Source organism: Centroberyx gerrardi, chromosome 16 (assembly GCF_048128805.1).
Source record: "Centroberyx gerrardi isolate f3 chromosome 16, fCenGer3.hap1.cur.20231027, whole genome shotgun sequence".
In the NCBI taxonomy this organism is placed as follows: Eukaryota; Metazoa; Chordata; class Actinopteri; order Beryciformes; family Berycidae; genus Centroberyx; species Centroberyx gerrardi.
In genome coordinates this window covers 24,848,308-24,871,663 of record NC_136012.1, presented here as the reverse complement: position 1 = coordinate 24,871,663, position 23,356 = coordinate 24,848,308, and the positions used below count along the sequence as shown (strand labels likewise).

At 45.5% G+C, this 23,356-nt stretch overlaps 1 protein-coding gene across 1 annotated transcript in view; it reads right to left on the bottom strand.

Moving 5' to 3' along the window:
- The window catches only part of afg2a (AAA ATPase AFG2A), a 116,689-nt gene that overhangs the window by 17,543 nt on the left and 75,790 nt on the right, over positions 1–23,356 (bottom strand). The window contains exon 16 of the mRNA XM_078289188.1: positions 4,372–4,536. Coding sequence (XP_078145314.1) covers positions 4,372–4,536 — 165 coding nt within the window. The remainder of the gene's footprint in view (positions 1–4,371; positions 4,537–23,356) is intronic.

Here is a 23,356-nt window from a genome sequence, read left to right as displayed (position 1 = left end):
GACTCGGTGCATGTGACAGGGTGCAATAAATCCTCCAGGTCTTTTCCTGTCAGGGCTTGATCGTAAATAGGAAAAAAAAAAAAAAAACAGAGGAGAAGAGGAGTAGCATCACACCTTCCTTCAGCAGAGAGTTAAGCCCTTCTTCTTCTTCTTCTTCGTGACAACACAGTGCGATTACAGTATCGAATGTTGCTTCTGTTTGGAGGGCTGATGGCAGAGGTGAGGAGGGAGAGCCGGCAGCGATTTGGGCTGAGTGTGATCTGTGTGTGTGTGTGTGTGAGAGGTGTGTGTGTGTGTGTGGGGGGGGTGGGTGGGGGGTTTAGTGGGAAGGTGAGGGTTGAAAATGTGGAGGAAACCAGATGTCACTCGGGGCAGGTAGGAAGAGAGGTTATTTTAACAAGCTTCTAGCTCCAAGCTGACAACAACTGCCCCCCCCCCCCCCCCCCCCCCCTCCTCCTCTAACCTTCTCCCATCTCCTCTCCTCCCAAACAAGTCTCAATTCCCAGGAATGCAATTAAAGTCAATGCTTCAGGTAGTCAGATTGCCAAGACTGAGGCGTCACATCCCCCCCCCCCAAAGCACCACAACCCCCCCACCACCTCCAAATCCCCTCACCTCCTCTCCATACTACAAGTCAGTCATACTCTGTCTGTAAATCATTCATTACTTCAGATGAGATAAGATAGGTGAAACTTTGATCGCCGTGGGGGAAATTGGGTTGTTGCAGCAGCAAATAGAAATAGGATACAGCGAAGAAAAACAGAATATAAATAAGAATATAGCTGAGAGGGATTATATAAACACAAGCAACTGACAATTTCAACAGGAGAAACGTGATAAAGCTGCACTATAGGCAAGATGTTTATGTACAAATACACCCGTCTTATCAGCCTAAATCCCAAAGTGGAGCTGCAACAGAGAAGATTGTCGGCTGTGGTTGATAGGAGAATTTTGACGCAACTGCAAAGCCTCTATAAGAACGAACAACAGAGAGGAGAGAGAGAGAGACGGGAATGTGATGCAAGAAAGTGAGAATGGCCAAGAGAGAGAGTGTGTGTGATACGGAGAGTGAAACTGGACTCTGCTGAGCGGCCTCCAGGTCCAATAAGTGTCCTGGGTTGATTTACGGCGGCCCCCTCGTCCGGCTCGCTCCCTGGCAGCGCGGGCTTGACGCACGGCTGACCGATGCCCGTCCGCCCGCTGCAGCGCCGGGCCGTGCCAAGTCAAATATAACCGCTCAGCGCCCCGCCAGGCCGGGACAGAGACGTCCCGCTGCTCTCTGCGCCCACACTAAGGCAGCGGGACCCGTTCTCTCTAGTACAGTGGGTGCTCAACCTGGGGGCAGAGACACCACCAGGGGACCAAGAGAGAGACACTCGCTTGTCATAAGACTGACTGAAAAATGTGAAAAATATAAATATATATACAGATATACACTACCAGTCAAAAGTTTGGACACACCTGATTGAAAGTTCTATGTTTTTCATTCTCTTAAAGCCATTTAGATCTAAAGGCTTACGCTTAAATAAATAAAATATAAATAGTGATGTTGATCCGATGTATGAATTTCTTTCCGAAGCCTTTGCCTTTCCATCAAGGCAAAGGGCGGCTACTTTAAAGAATCTAAAATATAAGATCGTTTTGATTTGTTTAACACTTCAACACTGGTTTAAAGAAAAATGTGTGTGTCCAAACTTTTGACTGGGAGTGTATTACTGTATAATATTTTTGTAAAAACCTTTTTTCCCTTCAGAAACAAAGAATATCTGCAGTCTGTAGGCTTCGTCGAATATTTAATCAAATGACACAACATGAGATGGGGAGAATAAAAATCATTGTTTGGTGTCATAACTCACTGATCTGTGTTCACACGCCTGTGGTGTGTGTGTGTGTGTGTGTGTGTGTGTGTGTGTGTGTGTGTGTGTGTGTGTGTGGTGTTTCAGGTTGAGGGGAATTGGGCACAATATTTATGTATCATAAAGTTTGCATAATGGTCTAGCATAAGAAAGCATAGCATACTACAGTATAGCATACTGGTCAAACCAAATTTCCTAGTTTCATCTAATCTACTCTGATCTATAGCATAGTTAACTATAGTGTATTATAGTATGAATACAGGTACAACCCAGCTTTCTCCCATCTATGAACTCTTATCTCAACTGTGACATGTCTTTGAATTTTTTGCAGGGTTTCGAGAACTGAACGGCAAGTGACTGCAAACCTCCATTCCACAGTGGAGACTCTATCCCAGAAACCCCGATGTCAAACGCAACACCTGATAGCGGGGGGATTGGTTTCCAACTGCATACCTCCTCCAGGTGTACGCCTGCTTTAGGCTGCGTTTTGGGTGGGGGCTGCCTAGTCAGGAATCAGCGAGAGAGCGTATACTTTCAGGATATGAGGAGGCCCTATAGGCAACCTCAAACTGACCTCAGGAGGATCAGAATGTAAAACCAATGGAGGCAAACACCTTGACACCCCTCTGTCCTCCTCAGACTGAAGCAACAGATAAAAAACTGTTTCCAGAGCTTGTTGAGAGGGAAGCCGGTGTGTATATCTGTGTGTATATGTGTTTCTAAATGTTAAGAAGCCTTCTGCGTCCAGATCAAAACAGTTTCTCCACAAACAAACTCGTCTCCTGCACTATCTCAGGCAAACAGCGTCACGGATACACAACGGTCCTCGCAAACATGTCGCACAGAAAGCACGACCGGGACAACAATGAAATCTGTGTTTTTCACAGCCTGCCAAGGCACGCTAGCCTCTAATTCGTTTAAAGACGCTTGTTTTCCGAGCCTGTCAGAAGGCCAGCATGACATTTCTATCATGTCCGTAACCCTTGAAGTCAAAATATACCGCGGAGATTTACAATCAGGACAAAAGATATACTGTACATCTTGCGTGCCTGGTTTTTGCGTCAAATGGTCTATGAACTATGAGTCATGCTGAAGGTCAGAGACAAACATGATCTCTCTGACAAAGACACAAGAGAGAGATAGAGAGGAAATGTGCTTGCCAGAGCCAGTAGAGCATAATCTGAAAAGACTCTACACAATAATGCTTTAAATACTGGACACAGAGACAGAAATCCTACCAAACGTCTTGTTGCACAAAGGGAAGTTGATAAAAGAGCGTATTTGCCGAAAGATAGTGTATTCTTTTCAACGCCGTACACGATGTCTTTAAGCCCATCCTGAAACGTTTTTGTTTACTGAAGGACGGCGGCAGTTTCGCTGTCAAGACAATGTGAATCACGCGCCAGACTAACGCCAGGAGACAAGTCTGTCACACAAAGGAGTGTTTGTGCGTTTGCTCTCGGCCCGGCGTGAGATCACGAGGAGAGGGTCTGTGACACAGTACAGACACGACACAGACATCATGGAAAGGCGCAGTCACATCTCTCTTCCACACGGCACACGGTCACATCTTTTGTGAACGTCTTACTCGGGAGGCAGAAGAAGCCTAAAGGTTAAAGATGTGGGCTTGTGAACGGAGGGTTGGCAGTTTTATGTGTATATGTGCTGAAAAAGAGCATGTGTGCACAGCAAATCTTTCAACACACACACACACACACAACATATGAGACCATGTAAAGGTATTAGGTCACATACACACACTGCAAAAGCTTTCTCTGGAAAAATAAAGGCTAAAAAAAACCCTTGTAATCATTAAAAAGCGGGCTCTAAAATGACAGAACAATAACAATGGGGTCCTTCTTGTTGGGTATTGACATTTCCATGTTGGACTTGACTTCCTGGGGTCTTGTGTTAGGAAAGTTTGTGTTGGCGCAATCCTAGCAGCCGGTCCAAGCTGGTATCAGAGTGTCCAACCATGAAGACTGTTATGCTACATGCCTCCTATCCACTTTGCTGGCAGGTTAATCCAAGTCCGCTCTCAGTTTTCATTACTGGGATTTATCAAGATCCTCAGATTAGGAGCTACATTGTTTTCCTTCTTACGGCCTATAATAAAATAATCTATTTGGCGAATCTCCTTACCTAGAACTTCTCTATTACACATGATCAGGACAATTTGTTACATCCATTGTCAGAGGGCTTTGACCATTTAGTAATCATGGCAATTTAAAGTTTATTTTACTGCTGCACTTATTGTAAGTCTCCGGATAAGAGCATCAGCAACGGAGACAAAACTTCTGAACTTCTGATTGAAGACCTTATTTGTGCAACAGGAGTATTTGTGTCATATAATATCAGAGTCCTGTGGCTTTGAGTGTTGCGATCCTTACTGCTGGTTCCATGTTATGTTCATGAACTAGGAATTCAAGCTTTTTCTACCGTTTCACTCATTCTAAATTGCTCCAGATAAGAGTGTCAGCGAAATGGCTGAAATGAAACTGCAAATGAATCTCACCTCTGCTCCAGAATACTTGTTGGTCCGAGGCACCAGGTCGTCCACACACACGTCTTCAGCCACGGGCATGCTACGGAACTGCAGGGAAAATATCTCCCGTCGCGTCGGAGCGTCTGGAAGAGGAACGTAGACGATCCGGTCGAGACGACCCGGACGCATCAGAGCCTGCGGAACAGAACAGAGAGGAGCGAGTTAGCTTTTCGTTTGCCGTGATATAAAGGATTTACAAATATATGAATAACAATCAAACCCAAGTGTGTCAATCAAGGCTTACTCATTGATGTGTAGCATTGTCTCTGCTGTAAGATAAACACACCAGCTTCACTTGCAAGACACATTTTAGGTGACCGGGCATGGAAATTCCAGTATTTTATGAGAAATGATTACATAAAACCTACTGAAAGTTTGAACACTGAAACTGGGATTTCATCCTTGCACAAAAAACAAGGTGACTTAATTACAGACAGGGACAGATGCCAACCTAAAAGCTGCTCTTTAAAACAAATACATAATTCCACAGTCTGAAAATGATAAAACAGAAAATATCTGTATCCCCTCTCCCATAGATTCTTCCCCTGCTCGCTCGAATATGCTATTATCTTGAACTTAAAAAAATCCCTTTAGCTCTTACTTCTCATTTCCTTTCCTAGCACTTTGTTTTTACAAGAATAGTGTCAGGACACTATGGCTCTGACCTTTGACCTCCTCACTACCAGTTGCTTGTTACATTGGTGATCTAGGAATTGAAGCTTATTGTATTCCTGCATTAATTGTATGTCACTGTATGTCAGCATGAGCCAAACGCCTAAACTGCAAAATGTGAAATGTAAGTTTTCCAGTTCCAGCAGTCGGCGTGGAGACGATGTTGTCGTTATCTGATAAACCCTCCACTTCCTACAGATCACATCTCCATGACCCCAAAACAGTCCTTGAGTACCCAAAGCTGCCGCTGTCTCGCTTGTCAGACGTCATTAAGTGGCAGGCGCCTCTCCAACACAGACAGGCAGACGGACGGACAAATACGCCTTGTCTCCAGTAGCTCTTTTCAGCCAGGCCTGGGCAAGCTGTGGTGTGGTTTGGTTTGGTTTGGTTTGTGTATCCATGCCGATGGAACGAAGAAAATAGTACGTTTACCAATAATTGTAAATAGGCGAAAAAGAGTGAGAGGCTTTTTTATATATTGGCAGAATCTGCTTTGTCAAAGTCCTGTCTCCTGTCTTTTTCGCCTATTTACAAATATTGATAAACATACTTTTCCTCTTCTTTCTTCTTTTCTTCATTCCATTGGCATAAGTTTCCTCTGACCGGATTTCGTTGTTATACTTTAGGTTTAATAAACATAAAGAAAGCGATTCACTTAACCACAATTCAGCCACAGGACTAGTTTTTTTTATTCATTGTCAGAATCTGCTTTTCAGACTTGTTCCTCCATACAATGGCAGTGAATGGAGAGAGAAAAAAAACACAATTCTCCAATCTCCTCTACCGGAGCAACAGATAACAGAGAATCAACGATTTTGGGGTTTTATCATGGAGGAAGATACACAACCCAAGGTAAAGTTCAACAGCACTTTAAAACAGAGTGCTGCACTGTACTTTCCCACAGTATGCACGAAACATTATACGCAGAACATTATATTAATTTATAAAACATATCGATAATGTGAAACGCAGAGTATGTGAACTGCAGAATTTGTGAAATGCAGAACGCTCAGCTGTGGTGCGACCAGGTTTGGCCCGGCTGTAGAGACAGAGGAGACGCTGGCTGGGAGCCAGACGGGCCGCAGCGGGGCTAAACCCCGGCCGGCCGGCCGAGACGAGGCAACAGACACACACAGACGCAAGCCGTGCAGGAGGTCATGTCAGGAGCGATCAGTGAAGGTTGGAGGGGCCGGACCCGCAGCCTTTGAACTCTTGTTTACACGGTTATCACATTGCCATTCCAGCTAGTCTGCATGCACCGGGTACCTTTCAAGTCTGACAGCTTCCGTGTTTCCTCTATCTACACACACTAAGAACATGTACAGTATGCGGTCCTGCTCTGCTCGATGGGTGGGGCACGACGCTCGTGTCGCAATCGCATTTGGCACTTGATCAGCTGCTTCCGGGATGGAAGCTGTCTGATATGGAAAAAATAAATAAATTAATTAAAAAATTAGTCTGTTTTGAAAATGTAGTGAGTAGAAGTATGGATTTTTCTTTTGAAATGTAGTGAGTAAAAGTAAAAAGTCTTAAGTGAAAGAAAAACTCGAGTAAAGTACTCAGATACTTGAAAATCTTACTCAAGTACACCTCTGGGTTTGTTTCCCACAGGAGACATCCATATAAAAAATATGTATGTATATATATATATGCTCTCATGGTCCTACAAGGCGCCTTGGATAAAAGCATCCACCAAATGGTCTGAGTGATGTCACACCTTACGCCCATCTGCTTTCAAAATGTGCAGGGAAGCAAATTCTTTTTAAGGTTTTCAGGGTTTTTTCTGGACAAACAACTCCCATTCATGTCAAATGGGCGATAACTGTTTTCCTGCTTCCCCCCGCCCCCCCCTGCTTTTTTGTGTTCCTGATCACATCCCTGTGTGTGGAACATGAGAGGATGGAAACTGGAGACAAACACAGGTAGCTATCCTTAGGTAACCACAACAGAGCCATGGCTGACAAAAGAGCAATGGATCATGAGAGGAAATGTTCTTTTTTTTTTCTTCCACTCTGGCTGTGGATGATGAGCCAATGGTATAAATGGACAGAGAGGAATAACGTCACTGTAATTCAAAGGCTGGGAGGGAGACGCGCTGGGAGACGGACCGGTCTGAAGGCCACAGCAAGAAAAGATAAGTAACAAAGGTTCAAGTGATGGTGGGGGGATGGAGAACTTCACAAGATCTGGAGCAAAAAAACAAAACATGTCGGAGTTGCTTCTTCGTCACTGTTCTTCCCACAGGGTGGTGGGTAAGGGGTGGGGGTGGAGGGTGCGGGGGTGCGGGGGGGGGGGGGGGGGGGCAGTCTGTGGTTGTTTGTCGCTGCAGGTTGGGCCAGTCGCGGCGGTGTGTATTCCACTCTGCTGTGGACGTGCCAGGGACACTTCCTGAGTTGCTCTCCCTGGAAGTATCTGGCGGCTGCATGCCAACTCAAACCTGCTGACCCCTGGCTAAAAAACACACACAGACAAACACTCACACACACACACACACAAACGTTCATAATAATAATAATAATGTCAGTACCATTTTGCTGGTATTATCGTTGTTTTGTTCTTCCTAGCAGTTGCCCCGCTACTTTATCAGCCGTTAATTCTCTCTGCACACATAATGAAGAGGTGCCCGAAGCTTCCAGGCGCTCGGGCTCCAAGGGTTCCAAGGCGCTCCCAAAAAACAGAGCCGACCCTCAGCTTTGAGACTGCTAAACTCATCTGACTGCCCTGGAGGGAAAGAAAGGCCTTTTTTTTCTTTCCTCTCAGCGAGAGCAGGGGGCCCATCCATCACTTAACAAGATACACTTCCTGTTCTCAAGGATCCGGGGGTGGAGGCAGGAGGGGAGGAGGAGGAGGAGGAGGAGGAGGAGGAGGAGGGGGGGGGAGGAGGAGGTGGTGGAGGGGGGGACCCCGAAAGACAAATACTTGGCTTGGCATGTCGGGCAAGCGTTGACGGGCTCTTTTCGTAACGGCATCATTCCACCTGAAGTCTTGGCGCGACTGGCAGAAGGCGAGAGAGAGGGAGGGAGGGAGGGAGGGAGGGAGGGAGGGAGAGAGGAGAGGACAAAAACAGCTGGACCAAGGGACCCAGACAACCCACTTGAAAGGGCTACAGGCACAAAACCCCACAAACAAACACCGACAAGTGGTGTGGGAAGACAGGAACCCACCGTCTACCAAATGTAGTTGGATAAATTCTGTTTTTCTAGAGTCTGCATGAGGGATTGCATCCACCTTGCTGCACCACTGAAATGATAGGCATCATTACACATGAGCCATTAGTAATTAGAAATGCCCCTAGGTAAGAAATACCAACTAGCTATAAGTCAACATTGAACTAACACTGAGTGAGTGCGTTCTAGTACTTTGCTTAACAAAATTGCAAACAGTGCGATGGTGAGAAAGTTTTCATTCGAGTCAGAAAAACAAGCGGGGCCTACGTCGGATCAGTCAAGCTGATCAAAACACACAGAGAGAGAAAAGAGAGAGAGAGAGGGAAAAAAAAAACCTCATCCGCTCTCTCAGCGCCAAGTTTCACTGCCGATAACAACAGTAATCATTCCAGGCATTGCGATCCTCCTCAAGAAGTGATTACCCCCTAATGACAGACGACTTCCTATCTGCGAAGGCCGGTACCTCTCCCTAACCAGTGAGGAATGCTGGGAATCTTCTCCTCGGAGCGTTGTTGTGCTGCACGCATTCTTGGCCGGCTTCAATCCGACCTGCTCTCAGCTACGTCTACAAACTGTTTACAAACTGACGCCCCCGCAATTCAGGTGTCTTATTCTTAGATCCAAGCCTCGACATGGCGTGGGTAAACCGGGATCAGGTCTACTTTGCTTCACACAATCCTTCCAAAACAAGAGAAACGTGATAGGAAAGACTGGGGTCATGATACCAAGCACAATGACTCAGTTCCCCACACCGTTGGTGAAATATCTACTATCTCATTTCTTTGAAGCTCTATTTTTTGTCTTGCTCTTTCTAATGCGCACTTCCCCAGGATGATGGCTGGCTGGCTGGCTGGCTGGCTAACCGACTTGCCTAAGGAGACATGAGTTGACTCTGTTCCCTGCCTGAAGGCATTTGCTGTATGTGGTTTCCTAACCTGTCAGTCCGCAATCCGCAGAGTCCTGGGTGAGTCACAGCGACTCAGAGATGGGCCACCCTGGATTTATGCAGAGCACATACAAAACAAAAAAGTACAGAGAGCAATGGGAACCAAAAGCTGACAAGGGTCTACCTCCAGGATTCAGGTTTGGGAAATGAATACCGGCCACCAGCCAAATACTGGCAAATTTTGGCCATGGTTGATAAGTTTGTCCACTCTACCAACCACTTAGGCAGGTAAACAATCATCTTTGGGGGTTCCTAGTCATTGTAAAAATCTAGTTGGCTAGTAAAATAGTGAAAATGGCTGGTGAATTTTTGGATGTACCAGCCACTGTGGCCAATAGACAAAAAAAAGTGCCGCCTTCATAGAGTTCTCAGCCATTTGGAGGATCCCCTTGTTGAGGCTGGAAAATTCTTGTGACTCCAATGCACTACCAGTCCAAAGTTTGGATACACCGCATTTTTCTTTATTTTTTTACTATTTTCCACATTTTAGAATACAAGCAAAGACATCAAAACTATGAAATAACACAAATGTAATTATGCAGTGACCAAAAAAGTGTTAAACAAATTCAAACTATCTTATATTTTGCCCTTTGCCTTGATGGAAAGGCAAAGGCTTTGGCATTTAAGCATAAGCCTTTAGATCAAAATGGCTTTAAGATAATGAAAAACATTCATATCAACATAATGCATTCAATCAGGTGTGTCCAAACTTTTGCCTGGTAGTTAAAAGACAAAAGGCATGAAACTGTGAAACTGTGTCTTAAACTTCATGTCATTTTGCTCAGCTCATGTCAGGGCCCTCAATAGGGAACAGAAATCCTAGGGAGACTCTCGACCCTGTTAGGGGAAAACCTGGTCTCGTCTCTTTTTCTGTGCCTTATGATTGCACACATATTGGCTTGTGCCTGCTGCAGATTTATGCTGCCTTCTGGAGAGTTTTACAATCCAAATCCTTCTAAAAAAGATGACACAGTTCTGATCGAGGCCGGGCGGCGGGTTCAGAGGGACACTAGACCTGCTTTATGTCACCACTGACTTTGCTGTGGGAGAGAGAGAGAGAGAGAGAGAGAGAGAGAGTAAAATAGAGAGCATAAGGGAGGGGAGGGGGCAGGAGCAGTTGAGAGAGGAGAGAGGGATGAGAAGGGCAGAGGGAAAGAGAGAGGGAGAGAGAGAGAGAGCAGAGAGAGAGCAGAGAGAGAGAGAGAGAGCAGAGTTGGCAACCAGTCAAAAACATGAGAGGCTTTCACTCTGGATTTTGCCCTTGAGTCAAACTTGCATCCGGCAGGCGAGGCCACCGTGTCCAAGAACCAAATTACTCTGGCGCTGTTAACCCCCTACTGTCCCACATACTCTGCACAGCCAGGAGGAAGGGAAGAGCTGCAGTCCAAAATGACACATGAACCTTTTCAATAAGTGACACCTGCTTTTAGAAAATCTGTTTCTGGCATAGTAAGGTTACTCGTTTTGCATTAAAAAAAGGAAAAATTTGGGAAGATATTTTCCTACAAAATAAAATACACAAGAATCGAATGATGTTGAGTTTCAGGTGATATTTCTCTCCTAAAAAATGGATTTATAGTGTTTTGCAGTGAAGCCTCTCAAGTGTTTAGCTAACACGAGTCTCCTGTGGAAATCTTTTTAAACTTTTTTGGAGTTGTAAAAAAATGGTTTATCTTTTCCCCCCTATCTCTTCCCCCCCCCCGTGACATTTTCCACTGCAATATAAACTCTCTTTCTCTCTCTCCCTGTCCCTAGCTTCGGCCGAGTATTACGGGGTCATGAACAATATCACATTTAGGTCATCTATATCCAAAGTGCTTCACAGAAACATGAATGCAGATATTTTTTTTAGCATGAGAAATGGGCCCCTAACCCTGGCAGTGTGAGTGCCATGCTCTATACCCATTGAGTTCCATAGGATCACATATATTAACACATACGCCATTTGGTGGTTGCTTTTATCCAAGGCGCCTTACAGTGCCATGAGTTAAAACATTTCTTTAGTATGCGCGGCTCCCAGTAAGAATCAAACCAAAGACTGCCAAAACAGTGCAAATCAACTTGTTTCAAGTGATACTGTTGGAGTGAGCCACCTTATTTAAAGATATTGCCAGTTGTTTCAAGAAAATCAGATGAAACTGCATTGAAAACAAGTGGATTTATCTTATACCACTGGAAGATGTTTCACTTGTTTAAGGAACATACTTCATTTTTCAGTGAAAGAGAGAGAAGAGAATAAGCTTATAGACAACAGTTTCTATATGTGATAGACAATGTGTAAAAAAGCACAAAGTATTCTGGGTAAAAATTCAGCCAATGTCCTTTTGTTGCTCATTAACCCCGACTTGTCTCCTGTCACTGTTCACTGTGTAATAAAGCAGAAATGCAGTTGAAAACACTTGTATTTTATTTTGTTGTTTTGTGTTAGGTGTAAGTGTGTGTGTGTGTGTGTGTGTGTGTGTGTGTGTGTGTGTGTGAAGGTGTGGATGTGTGTGTGTGTGTGGTGTTGGTGGGTTTAGGGTCGTTATAGAATTAGATGTCACACCTCTTTTACCTTTTATGGAGGTGTGTGTGTGTGTGTGTGTGTGTGTGTGTGTGTGTGTGTTTGAGGGTCACGATCATATGGAGACCAGGTGAAGGGGCTGAGGCTGGGGGAAGGAGGGGGAGAAGAAGTGGCAGCAGCTGTGTTGCAGTCCTTTGGGGGGGGTGACGTTTTGTGGGGGTCTGTGGGATGGGATGTGGGGGGGCGGGGGGTGGTGGGTGGCTGGGTGGGTGGGGGGGGGCAGTGCTAACACCCCCACAGCTGCCCTGGGGGCCGCAATAAAGTCCCCGAATCTGTCAAAACAACCCCGACTGCTTGGCCCTCGCACCTCTGCGAAAATAAAAATGGCCACTGCCAAAAAAAGTCGTCTTATTTTGATAGGAGAAGGTGGACAGCATGCGTGTGTGTGTGTGGGGGGGGTGGGGGTGTGTGTGTGTGTGTGGGAAGGGTCGTCCGCCAACCCCCCCCCCCCCCCCAAAAAAAAGAGGTGAGGAAAAGCAGAGGAAATTAGGCCGAGGCCATGTTGAAATGTCGACTCATTGGAGCCCGAAATAAAAAAGCAGTAAAGCGGCTGCCATAAAATACATGTATGTTTGCTTTACAAAGAGCCGTTTCCTGAGAGCTGTCCGCAGTTCGCAGTTTAATTCTACGGGGCCTTGCGTTCGGTGTAAACTCGCCAGGTCTGGTTTCCATAATCCGCCCCGGAGCCTGTAAGCGCCCTCCGGCTCTCTGGTCGAGCCGCCGCCCCGGACTGAACGGCGGAAGCGATGGGCGATCCTCTCTTCTTCTTCTTCTTCTTCTTCTTCTTCTGCTCTCTTCTGATTCATCTGTCTCTCCCACCTCTCTCTCTCTCTCTCTGTCTCTCTCTGGGCTTCTTGGCCGACACAGGACAAGCTTTCAGTGCCACCGCTGCCCTCCTCCCTTGTTACTGTCTCCCCCCTTTTACAGTACTCGCATTCTTCTGGTGTGTGTGTGTGTGTGTGTGTGTGTATACAAGTGTGTATGCGGAAGGGTGAGCGGGTGTGTATTGGCGATGAGGGGGTGTAAAAGGGCCTCTGAATTTCATTTAACAAGCGGAAGTCCAACGACAACAAGCAGAGCTGATGTAGGGATGTGTGTGTGCGTGTGTGTGTGTGTGTGACTTCACAGTAAATGTGCCTTCACAGCTGTGCATGGTTACAGACGACTCCTTGCCACCACCACCCCCCCCCCCCCCTTTCTCTCCCTCCCATCAATCCTTCCTTCCTTCCTTTCCTCACCCTTGTTCGCTTCACACACTCGGCCTCCTGTTGGTGACAACGGCACCGTTATGGTTACACACACACGCACAGCTGGGAGCTGCCCACTGCAACCACAGTCCTCTACTGGTGGCCACTGAGCGGCTCCACTGGAGTGACTGGGGGTTAGGTGCCTTGCTCAAAGGCAGCTGGTAGACATTCTGTTAGACACGCAGTATCTCTAACCTCCTCCTTGTTTCTAATATCTGTTTTAACATGTTTTGTGATCAGCAAGATAAAAATCATTCATAGCTCCTTGGTGTTTTTGTGAAGAGGCAGAGCTGAATACTTGATAAACATTGAGCAAATAAAGGCAAGTGAGGAGTCAGAGAGCACTGGTTCAGTGGCACCTAATCGCAGTATAGCAGGCGTAAACTCAGAGAAAACTGGACTTTGACACAGACTGCTGTCCCATAATGATCTAAATGCTGTTTCAGAGGCTTTTCCATCCTGACAAGAATAAACTGAATTCTCATTTTGGCATGAAAATAGTTAAGATATCATATGTATATCAGCACAGAATATTGACTATTGGCAGCTTCAATACAAAATTATCAGTATCAGCCTTCAAAAATTGGATGGAACCCTTTTATTTTCTACTTGAAGAGGCCTATATGCTGCAAATATTTGTTTCACAAAAAAGGTTTTTAGAACTAAAAAAAACCTCAGTCTTATATTAGAACTATTTTAAATTAAATTATCTCATAATCCCCTGGTGGTCCTGACCCCAAAATTGAGAACAACATAGAAAAGCCTTGGATGGATGGGAAATATCTTCTGCTCCCACTTACTAACTGAAGTACAAAACTGAAGTTAAATTCTTGGCTATAGGCGAGTGACACTCTCCTTAACTGCAGCCCCACCCAGATACATGCATGCATGCAAAATACACACACACACACACACACACACACACACACACACACGCACATATGCACACAGTCTCTGTTGACGGCACACAGAAATGCAGACAGACACCCCTCCCACCCACTTCACACACACACACACACACACACTGCCCCCACTTTCCCCCCAGAGGCAGACTGCAGGTGCCAGGCCCACCTCGGGGTCCCTGCCGGGCTCTCGTTAGGCCTGGTGCCATTCAGGCGGCTCCTAACACGCAACCCTGAGCGCATTGTGTTTCTCCGACAGCCCTTGTCCTCCTCATCCTCCTCCACCTCCTCCTCTTCCTCCTCGCTCTCATGTAGTGTTGGAAAAAAAAGAAAAGGAGGAGGACTTCTGGGATTATTGCTCTGAAAGCTTTTGACAGTGCTAGAGCTGGGATTCACCTTGCTGTTACGGCGGTTTCATCAAAGTGTGGACAAAAGAAAACAAATTAAGAACGCATCAATCAGTTTTTATGTTAGAACTCATCAGCATTACACGATGCTCAGATATCTTAGTGTTTTCTGAGACATAAGCTGACACCTAAAAACAAAATGGTACAATGCTCTTCCCTAAAAACCTTTTTTTGTGTTTTGGAAAATATGAGAATCAAACTTCACCTTTTAAAACTCCTTTCAAAAGTCGATTTCACAATTATATACTTCTGCCTTGCACACCATAAAAAGACTCCAAGCTACCCTGTTGTAACATTATTCCCAAGGCCTACATTGCATTATGCTAATTAAAAGGCTGTTGTAAGGTGCAACAAACCTTTGATTCAACTTCAGTTATGCATATAGCCTAAAGGTCAAAGTTCAAATACGGATTTTGGCTATAACTCTGTATGCACCACTCCAGAAACTCTCATCACTATTATCACTATCAGCATGACATTTTCACCAGCGTCACCATCAGCACCATGATCAACGTTACCATCTGTACTATTATCACCACCATCATCACCTCCATCACCATCATCATGAGGCCCAGGTCAATGTGCTGGCATGGTGGAGGGGAAGTCACCACCACTTCCTCAAAGCACACACACACACACACACACACACAGAAGAACCTCTTAGCGACGCCCCTCTGCGCTTACACACAAAGGCTTTACATTAAGGTATGTGCGCCCACACACACACACACACACACACACACACACTAACAAAAACACACACACACACACACACACACACAGAGACTTGAACGCTCACATATGCTCCCACTCACAGATACTTACGAAAGAGACAAACATAAACAGGCGCGTTGCTGAGTGACAGGGCCGACTCGGCCGGATCGGTTTCCACTTCCGTGAAATCTAAACATTAGCTTGTTTACCCTCACCCCAAGCTGAGCCCGGGCCGGGGGCGAGGGGTGTGTGTGTGCTGTGTCTTCATATCGGTGTGTGTGTGTGTGTTCAGAGAGACAGAATATGGCGGACAAGGTGAGGTAGAGAGCGAGACAATAACACAAGGTGGGAAAACAAAGAGAGGCATTACAGATAGCAAAACTTTCTCTCCTCCCTAATCCCTCCATCATGATGTCAGCCATGTCGCCTTTCACACAGCTGGTTGTTTCCACTGTCAGCGGAGTGTAAATAGTAAGAATTAATAATGTTGCAATGCTGACAGACATGCGGACAGATTTGCAGCATCGCCCGGGTGTTAACTGCGGCCCTGATGTGAAATTACAGGACTTTTTCACGACTTTCCATAACGAAGTCATTCTTCCCTGGTTTGTTATTGTTGCTGTTTTTTTTAGGTCAGGACATTTCAATAGGGGTAAACGTCTAGTTTCCACTCCAGTTTGGGCTGAAAACCATCATCTAAATGCAATGAATGTATGAAACAAGTTGGAAAATACAGTCTGGTATATTCCTGTACAGTGATTCATTTGTAAAAATTCCCTGATATTCACTGATTTTCCCTGTCTGGAATACTGTTCTCAAAATTCCCTGAAATTCCAGAAATTGATTGACCAGTGGGAACCTTGATCTCTCCCTCCATCACTCCATCTAGGGAGAGTTAAACCTGTTCAGGAGTGGGAGAACAGGGGCTATGGGGGGGAACTAGACTGTGAAACCATGTCAACAGGATCAATAAAAAAAAAAAGAAAGATGATTCTCATTTGGTATACGTTGTAATTTGTCTGCTTTAGGGAGGCATCATAGAGAAATGTCTTTGTTTTTTAAGACTATGGAAGTAGGGTTAGGGTTAGGGAGTCCAGTTTCCACTATAGTTGGGCTTGCTGTGGTTAAAAACAGTACAAACCTGCATCTAATGTAAAATACATTCGGATATATTCCTGTTAAGTGACCCATTTGTAAAATTCCCTGATATTCCATAACTTTCCCAGAGAATTGATCAAATTCCCTGATTTTCCCTGTCTGGAATCCACCTCTCAAAACTCCATGATATTCCAGAGATTCCATCACCAAAGCCCTGACATAAGCATGCGATTTTTTTTTGCGTTATCCTCTATCTTTTCGAGATCCATTACGACGCACACCAACGATAAGAACCGCATGCTAAATGTAATCTTCAACATCACAGCAATTAGCCGCCTAGTGCGAGAGATAACGAGAGAGAGAGAAAGAGAGAGGGCGGGAGGAAGGAAGAGAAGAAAAAAAAAAAAAAAATCCCCCACCCAGCATGTGAAAACCTGTGTCAGATTTCGCCATAGACAAGGTCACCCCTCTCTCGGCCTCGCCTCAATGCCCCGGCTCGGTAACCGGATCCGGCGCGGGACGGCGACAAACCTGTTTTTGTCACAACGGAGGTGCCCACTTGGTTTACATGCCCATTGTGTACACAACACCTCTACCTTAATTTTTTCCCCCCCTCTTTCTCTTTTTTACCGTGAACCTCCCCCTTACCTGAGAAGGGGACGCGAGGAGTTCTGTGTAATTATGCACAGCTGTGAGCCCTCCCCCCCTCCCCCTACACACACACACACACATGTGCACACAAACACACACCGAAATAAAAAAAATAAAAAAAGCCCAGTCCCACTTCCTGAGCCAAAGCATCATCATTGGAGTTATGCTGCACAGCCAAGCTAACACTTGGTATGTTTGTAATTGTGCAGACTATCAAACTGCACAGTAATCCCTACCAGCTGCCTCCCTCACTCACCCATCCACCCCATCCCTCCTCCACCTCCTCTCCCCCCCCCCCCCCTCCTCCCCCTCTCCCCCCCCTTTCAGCGAAACTGTAGCTGCAGCCCTGAGTATGTTTTCCATGGGCCCTGGTGGATTCATCCTGTTGACAGCGCCAAGCCTTTTATGCATCGAAAACACAGTATTCCCTTTCAGGTGGAGAGACGATGGAAGGGAGAAGGGGAGCGGGGCTGTGGGAGGCAGCGGCGGTGGTGGTGATGGTGACGGTGGGGGAGCCAAGGACAGTCCCCTCTCTACAGACTCCAAACTCTCAAAATCTTGGTCCTCATCTCTTAAAAAAAACAAAAAAAAAAACAGAGTGAGAGACAGAGAGCGAGAAGGGAGGGGAGGAGGGATCAAGAGAAGAAGAAGGAGAAGTAGGAGAAGAGGAGGAGGGAAGGAAGAAAAAAAAAAAACAACGGCACAAAGGAGTGCGTAATTAAGACAGGAAATGGGAGAAGAGAGGAGGGCTCTGGGGGCTTTCAGAAAGAGGCTGGCCGGGGTCGCTTTTCCAGAGAGCGGAGGAGCGGGGCCGATACCCGAGCCGTCTGAATGGAAATCAGATAATCTGTTAACACAAGGCATGGCCCAGATCCTGCCTGCAGACTGACATGGATAGGCCAGTTCCTGTTCCAATCCGCTGCGGTGGCACACAGTGTTGCCAAGGCAACTGGCTGTTCCGGCCAAACTTTGCCTCTCCGAGCCGGCGGCAAAACGACAGGTGGGGCTGCGAGGCGGGTAGAAGCAGCGCCGGGGCAGTTAGTAAAAACCCCAAGCTAGCAGCTCAGCGCTGAAACGACACAGTGAGAAATTAACTCCAGCCACCAGCCAAACTAAATGCTGCTGAGCTCTGGCAGCGGCTGGTAAGTTTGTCTCCTCCTTCAGCCTTTCTACCCACTGGACTGGTGAAATTGTGAAAGTGGCTAGTGAATTGTCAGATCACTGGAAGCAATGGAGAAAAAAAACAGTTGGTTTTCTGCCCTGCGATGTGATGAGCTGTTGCCTTGATCAATGGCCGGGTGCTACTGTTGCTAACTAACATTATTATCACCATCTGGCTTTGTGATCACATTTTTAGCACCTTTTCTATGATCTAACTCAAACACGTTCTACATTTACACAGCCTGGAACTCCAAAAACACCTTTCTCAGCCAAATTCAACAGTCTCTCTTTTCCGCTTCCACAAATAGTGGATTTTACAACTTTGTGCTCATTTACATTTTTGTGTGCTTTGTCACTGTATCATTTGCTGTTGCACTTAAAAGGGCCCGAGCCGACTGATCTACCTAACAGTGGTGTTGGTCCCAATGAGGTGTCGGGATCAAACTCTCCTCGGCCTCGGCAGGTGGCCCACAGCACCATAAAGCTGTTATTTACAATGGCTTGAACAACTTTATAGATTCCCCTGGAGGTGAACAGGAGGCCACAGCTCTAAATCAAGGCTGGCTAAAGGTAGCTGTTTCAACCCTCTCCCACTCCAAAACTACATTCATATTTTAAGAGTGGTGACTTAACAGCGAGAAGGAACAAATCTCTGGCAATAAAGCCCCACCACTTGACCCGCGTTGTTTCCCAGCCTCCTCTTTGATTATCAAATATCTGAGAATGAGGAGAAAAAAAAAAAAAAAACCCACCTCCTACAGGACCTCCACCTCTGCTCCCACTTCAAGAGCAAGGCGGCGCGACATGCAGCGGCGTACCGCGGCTCAAACTTCCCCTTCCTCTTGAGGGGAAGCCATTTTATTGTGTTCCACTGAGATAATTGCCAATCCTTTAAATGAAAGGGTTTTCTCAGTGCTCTGGTAATTACTAGATACGCAGCAAGGGTCTGGTGAAGGGGGGGGGAGGGAAAAAAAGGAGAAGAAAACATGACAGGCAGGTATTAAAATTCAATGGGCGGGGCAGGAAGGAAGTTGAGAGAGGGATGTGTTGAAACAGAGAGAATGAGGGAGGGCCGGAGGGAGGGAGGGAGGGAGGCATGCTGTGCACCAGGACTGCTGCTGTAGCCTCCGTTTGGGGTTGAGGAAGGACATGTTTATGGTCTGAGGGTTGGGTCTTTTTTTTTTTTTTTTTTTTTTTGATCCGGGTAAGCAATCCTGTGCCAAGTGCCAAAGACACATCTGCTCCTGGGCAATCCTTTGCAGTGGTAGGTGATTTATGTGGTGATCGCTGACCTCTTTTCCTAAATCACTGATCTTTTTTTAGGAACTTCCCATCAGATTCGGAGCAGCTGAGCCGAGCTGAATAATTCTTTCAGACAGCACAAATTACATACTGCGCTTCCTACTCAGTGCATTAAGCGACGTCTCTCACCGATGATGGAGAGATTGGAAACCAAAGCAAACTGCAACGGCACACACAGTTATACACCTCAAAGGTTCCTTGGTAAACTCGTACAGTTTCACATTACAGCTTTGTGAATCACCTCAGGTAAAGACACACAGGCCAACGGTATAATTGCGGGGTACAGCTGTTCGCATTACGAACTTATTAACTATTGCCGTTTCACGGCCTGTTGAAAGCAGAGATGAAAGATATATATACGGAAGATCATTTCGAAGTTCTAATGATAAATGACAAAAAACAAAACAAAAACATGATCAAAAGATCAAAGGATATATGATATGCACAACACTAGCTAAATTGTCTTAATACTGGGAGCTTCTCGCTTTGTTAATGATTTCACTTCCTTTTTAAACAGCTTTGGTAGGACAGTTTTAGATTTGCAAAGGGAGGCAGTTCTACAAACGGATAACAGACAATTAAACTATGCTTTGGGCTTTTCACATTGGGGATTATGCAGGACTTAAAGCTTGCATGGGTATTGTAGGAATGATGACTATGAACCACAGTAAGATGAGATTTGAGATATCCAGGGGCAGTGCCATATATAACATCATACATATGTACAAATGTAGAATCAGAGATGTGAAGTGGGCTCCAGAAGAAGAGGGTGGATTTGCTATATAGTTTTGTGTGCCAGTGTCAAATGAGTTCCTATAGCTGTCTAAATTAAATGAGCTCCTACAGCGCAGTGCAGTTGTCCCACAGTGTCGATAGGTATGTCTGTCTGTCTATCTAGGCCTATCGAATGATGTTTTTACATGCCATCAGGGATCATTTACATACTTTCCCTTGCGGTCCCCGACCCTGGAGAATGGCCCTCCAGACGCCCAAAGAGGCCCCAGACTTGTCAAAGGATCGCCTGTTGAGGGGCTGCTGACCTGGTGGAAAAGGTGTGCTCTTAGCTTGTTATGTGACAGGGAGGGGAGACAGGCCACAGGAGGGGTGAGGAGGGGGGGTCAAGGCGCAAAACAATAGTCCCACTCAAGACGGGAGCGCCCATCAGTTAAGTGTGTTTTCCTGCAATTTGAGAAAGTGGAATCTGGTCAAATTGGTGTCCTCTTGAGTTCCGATTGCACGAGTTATGTGAGGGGGGGGGGGGGAGGGAGGGGGGTACTGCCCTAATTGATACTTTCAACTCTTCCGAAAGAGGAGTGAAACCCTCGGTAGCGCTGAACGGCGGCATTCCAGGTCAGACTGGCTGTCTCCATGGCGACGGCCGGGGGAGGGCGAGCTCTGACAATCGCGGGCGAGATTGGATGCTGGAAATGGATACGGAGTGACAGGTCAGCGCCACGAGCCACAAAACAGGCTGCAGCCACAAGGTCACTGGTCTGAGGCGGCTTAGGCATCCTTCACCCGAGCAAAGAGATGCGACAGCGGATTCGTCCAGGGGGTCGAGGGCCATGAGCGGCATCACAGCCACGGATATACTGGATATACTGAAAGCCAACACTGTGTTTAGTTATAGTTAATCAATGAGGTCGTGCTTGCAGTTGACCCAGACAAATTATAGGCTAACTCAATCTAACATTCCCTACAATTAACTCTGAAAATTGGTTTGTGTACTTGTTCGGAAGATCTTTGCCTATTCGGTGAGATTTGTCCTGTTTCAAGCAACATAGGCTACTTTCTTCACTGCAGCTGAATTTAGATTTAGACAGATCTGATGATTTCTGATCAGTGTGAAGAGCAAAAAGCTTCATGAAGCTGAGACAATTGTTATAATTTTGGTGCCCAGTGTTAGTATGGAGGACATAAAGAGAACAATGGAAAGAAAGCGAAATAGACAATTTATTTGGCATTTGGGTAGATGCCTCAATTCAGTCAAATTCAGATGTGATGTCATCAGAAGTAACACTTGGTGCTCTTGTGGATTAAGTAGTGACGTCCTTAGGTTTATAGGTGCTCATCAGGAACAGGAATCAAATCTGTAGAAAACTGAGATACTAGCTACTAGAGATACTAGAAGACGTGAGAAAAAAGTAAACTCTTGAGCTGCATGCACAATGTCCAAGGCACTCTAAATCCAGTAAGGAGGGAAGACTACAAGCTTGAAATTTGAAAAGGCTTTCTTGTCATGGCTTAGAGCCAACATGTTTCGACCATAAGGTCTTCATCCGGGTAAGAAGGATGTGATGTGATGTCTTTTGTTATTGTTACTCTGCATGTGTCTTTTAGACATTGCTGTCAGTTTATATTGGTATCGGATATGGGTTACATCCTAGAGTGGATATGAATAGTCATCCAAAAAAATTCTGATACTGTATGAACAGCAATTTGGTATTGAGCATGAAGGCTACGGTGTGAATGTAGCCATAGTTTCATGTCCCTATAGACCAGTGGTTTTCCTTCCAACCAATCATTGCACCAGGTGATTTCACTCGTTAGTTGCTCCCTCTCTGCTTGAAGGTGTATTAATCAGTGAAATCAGCTGCTGTAGTGGTTGGTTGGAAGGCTCTTGGCCCTCCATGGCACATGATTGGACACCACTGCTATAAACTAAACAGTGGAACAAGACAACACTTGTTCTATCTGTAAAGGCCTGGGAAATGCCACAATGCACTTTGTATGATACCTGAGTTTGTTAAGGAATATGTCTGTTTAACACAACTTGCAGCATGATGTATTGACGTGTCTTGTAAGCTCATGTGGGCTGGGCAGCTAGAGTGCATGAAACTGAAATAAAATCAATCAATCAAACAGAGTTGACCCATCCACAGGAGGGATTTAGATATTTCTGAGTAATAATTGCAATATACGCAGTCTTATGTATTCAGTCAACTCAGCAACGCCCTGTTTGCAGAGACATATATCCTTCCTTTTACAAGGGGATATTATATTACAGTCTCCTGACCTTGGGTACACGGAGTGCAACACAACACCGCCCACCAGTCTATTTCTGTATTTGTCTTACAGTAAGCTACCGGTAATTGAATCATGCTCTCCAGGACTGCTAGACATGAATGGTGCTGTGGACGCAGTCAGACTTAGTCACAGCGGTTAAGAACAAGGCATGATCTTGCGGCTGTTGTGTGAAAGTCGTGTGACTCCAATTTTGGTTGTTTCCCCATGTCTTTGTTTTTATTACTTGAATTGCAAGGCCTTTGCGTTCCAAGTTAAGTTCTATGACCCTGGAAATCAGGTGACCTAGTTAGGTGACTTTTTTTTGTACCTCATTCATAAAAATGCTCTTTGACTTTGGTTCCTTTGTACTTATCTTTGGTTCCTAAGGACTTAGATCATTTTAAAGAATATGAAAACATATGTATTTAAAAGATATATATATATATATAACTTGGATAGTGATAGAAATGAGTTGTATCCTTTGTTATACCGGAGAAAACAGAAGAAAGTCAACGTTACCCACTGATTTTGGCATCAAGATCAATTTTTCATGGCTCACAGCTTTTGTGTGTGGGTCTTTTGACAGATGAGACTCCAGAGGTTTACGCGCAAGATTCACTGTCTCACTGACACAACTGAAGCTGTGAAGCAGTGTTTCGTGCTATTCAGTGTTGCTATAACAATTTTGGGTGCAGTATATAGGTAATGCTGCTTGAAGAGACACAACAAAACAAGTGGGCTACTTAAATGCCAACACCAAAGTTTTATGTACATCTCTGTATCGAACTGTGCAGATGGTATAGAGCCAGCTTTTCTACCTCTGCCTGTCATGTCTGCTCTGTAAGAACTCCACAAACTAACCGCACCTCTGGTTGTGTAACAACTCCGGATCTAGGTGATTCCCTTTGGCAAGAAAACAACAACCCTCAGTTTCTAAAGATAGATAAACTGGTCTATTCGCATGCTGTCAACTGCTTAATCTCAAAACTAACAAACCACGAACTGAAAGTCACTGGCTTTCCAACAACAATCCTCAGCTCCTCCACCTAAGGTCAGTTGTGGAGCTACTAATTCACCTACCTGTGTCTTCAAAACAACTTACTAAACAGATTGACTGAA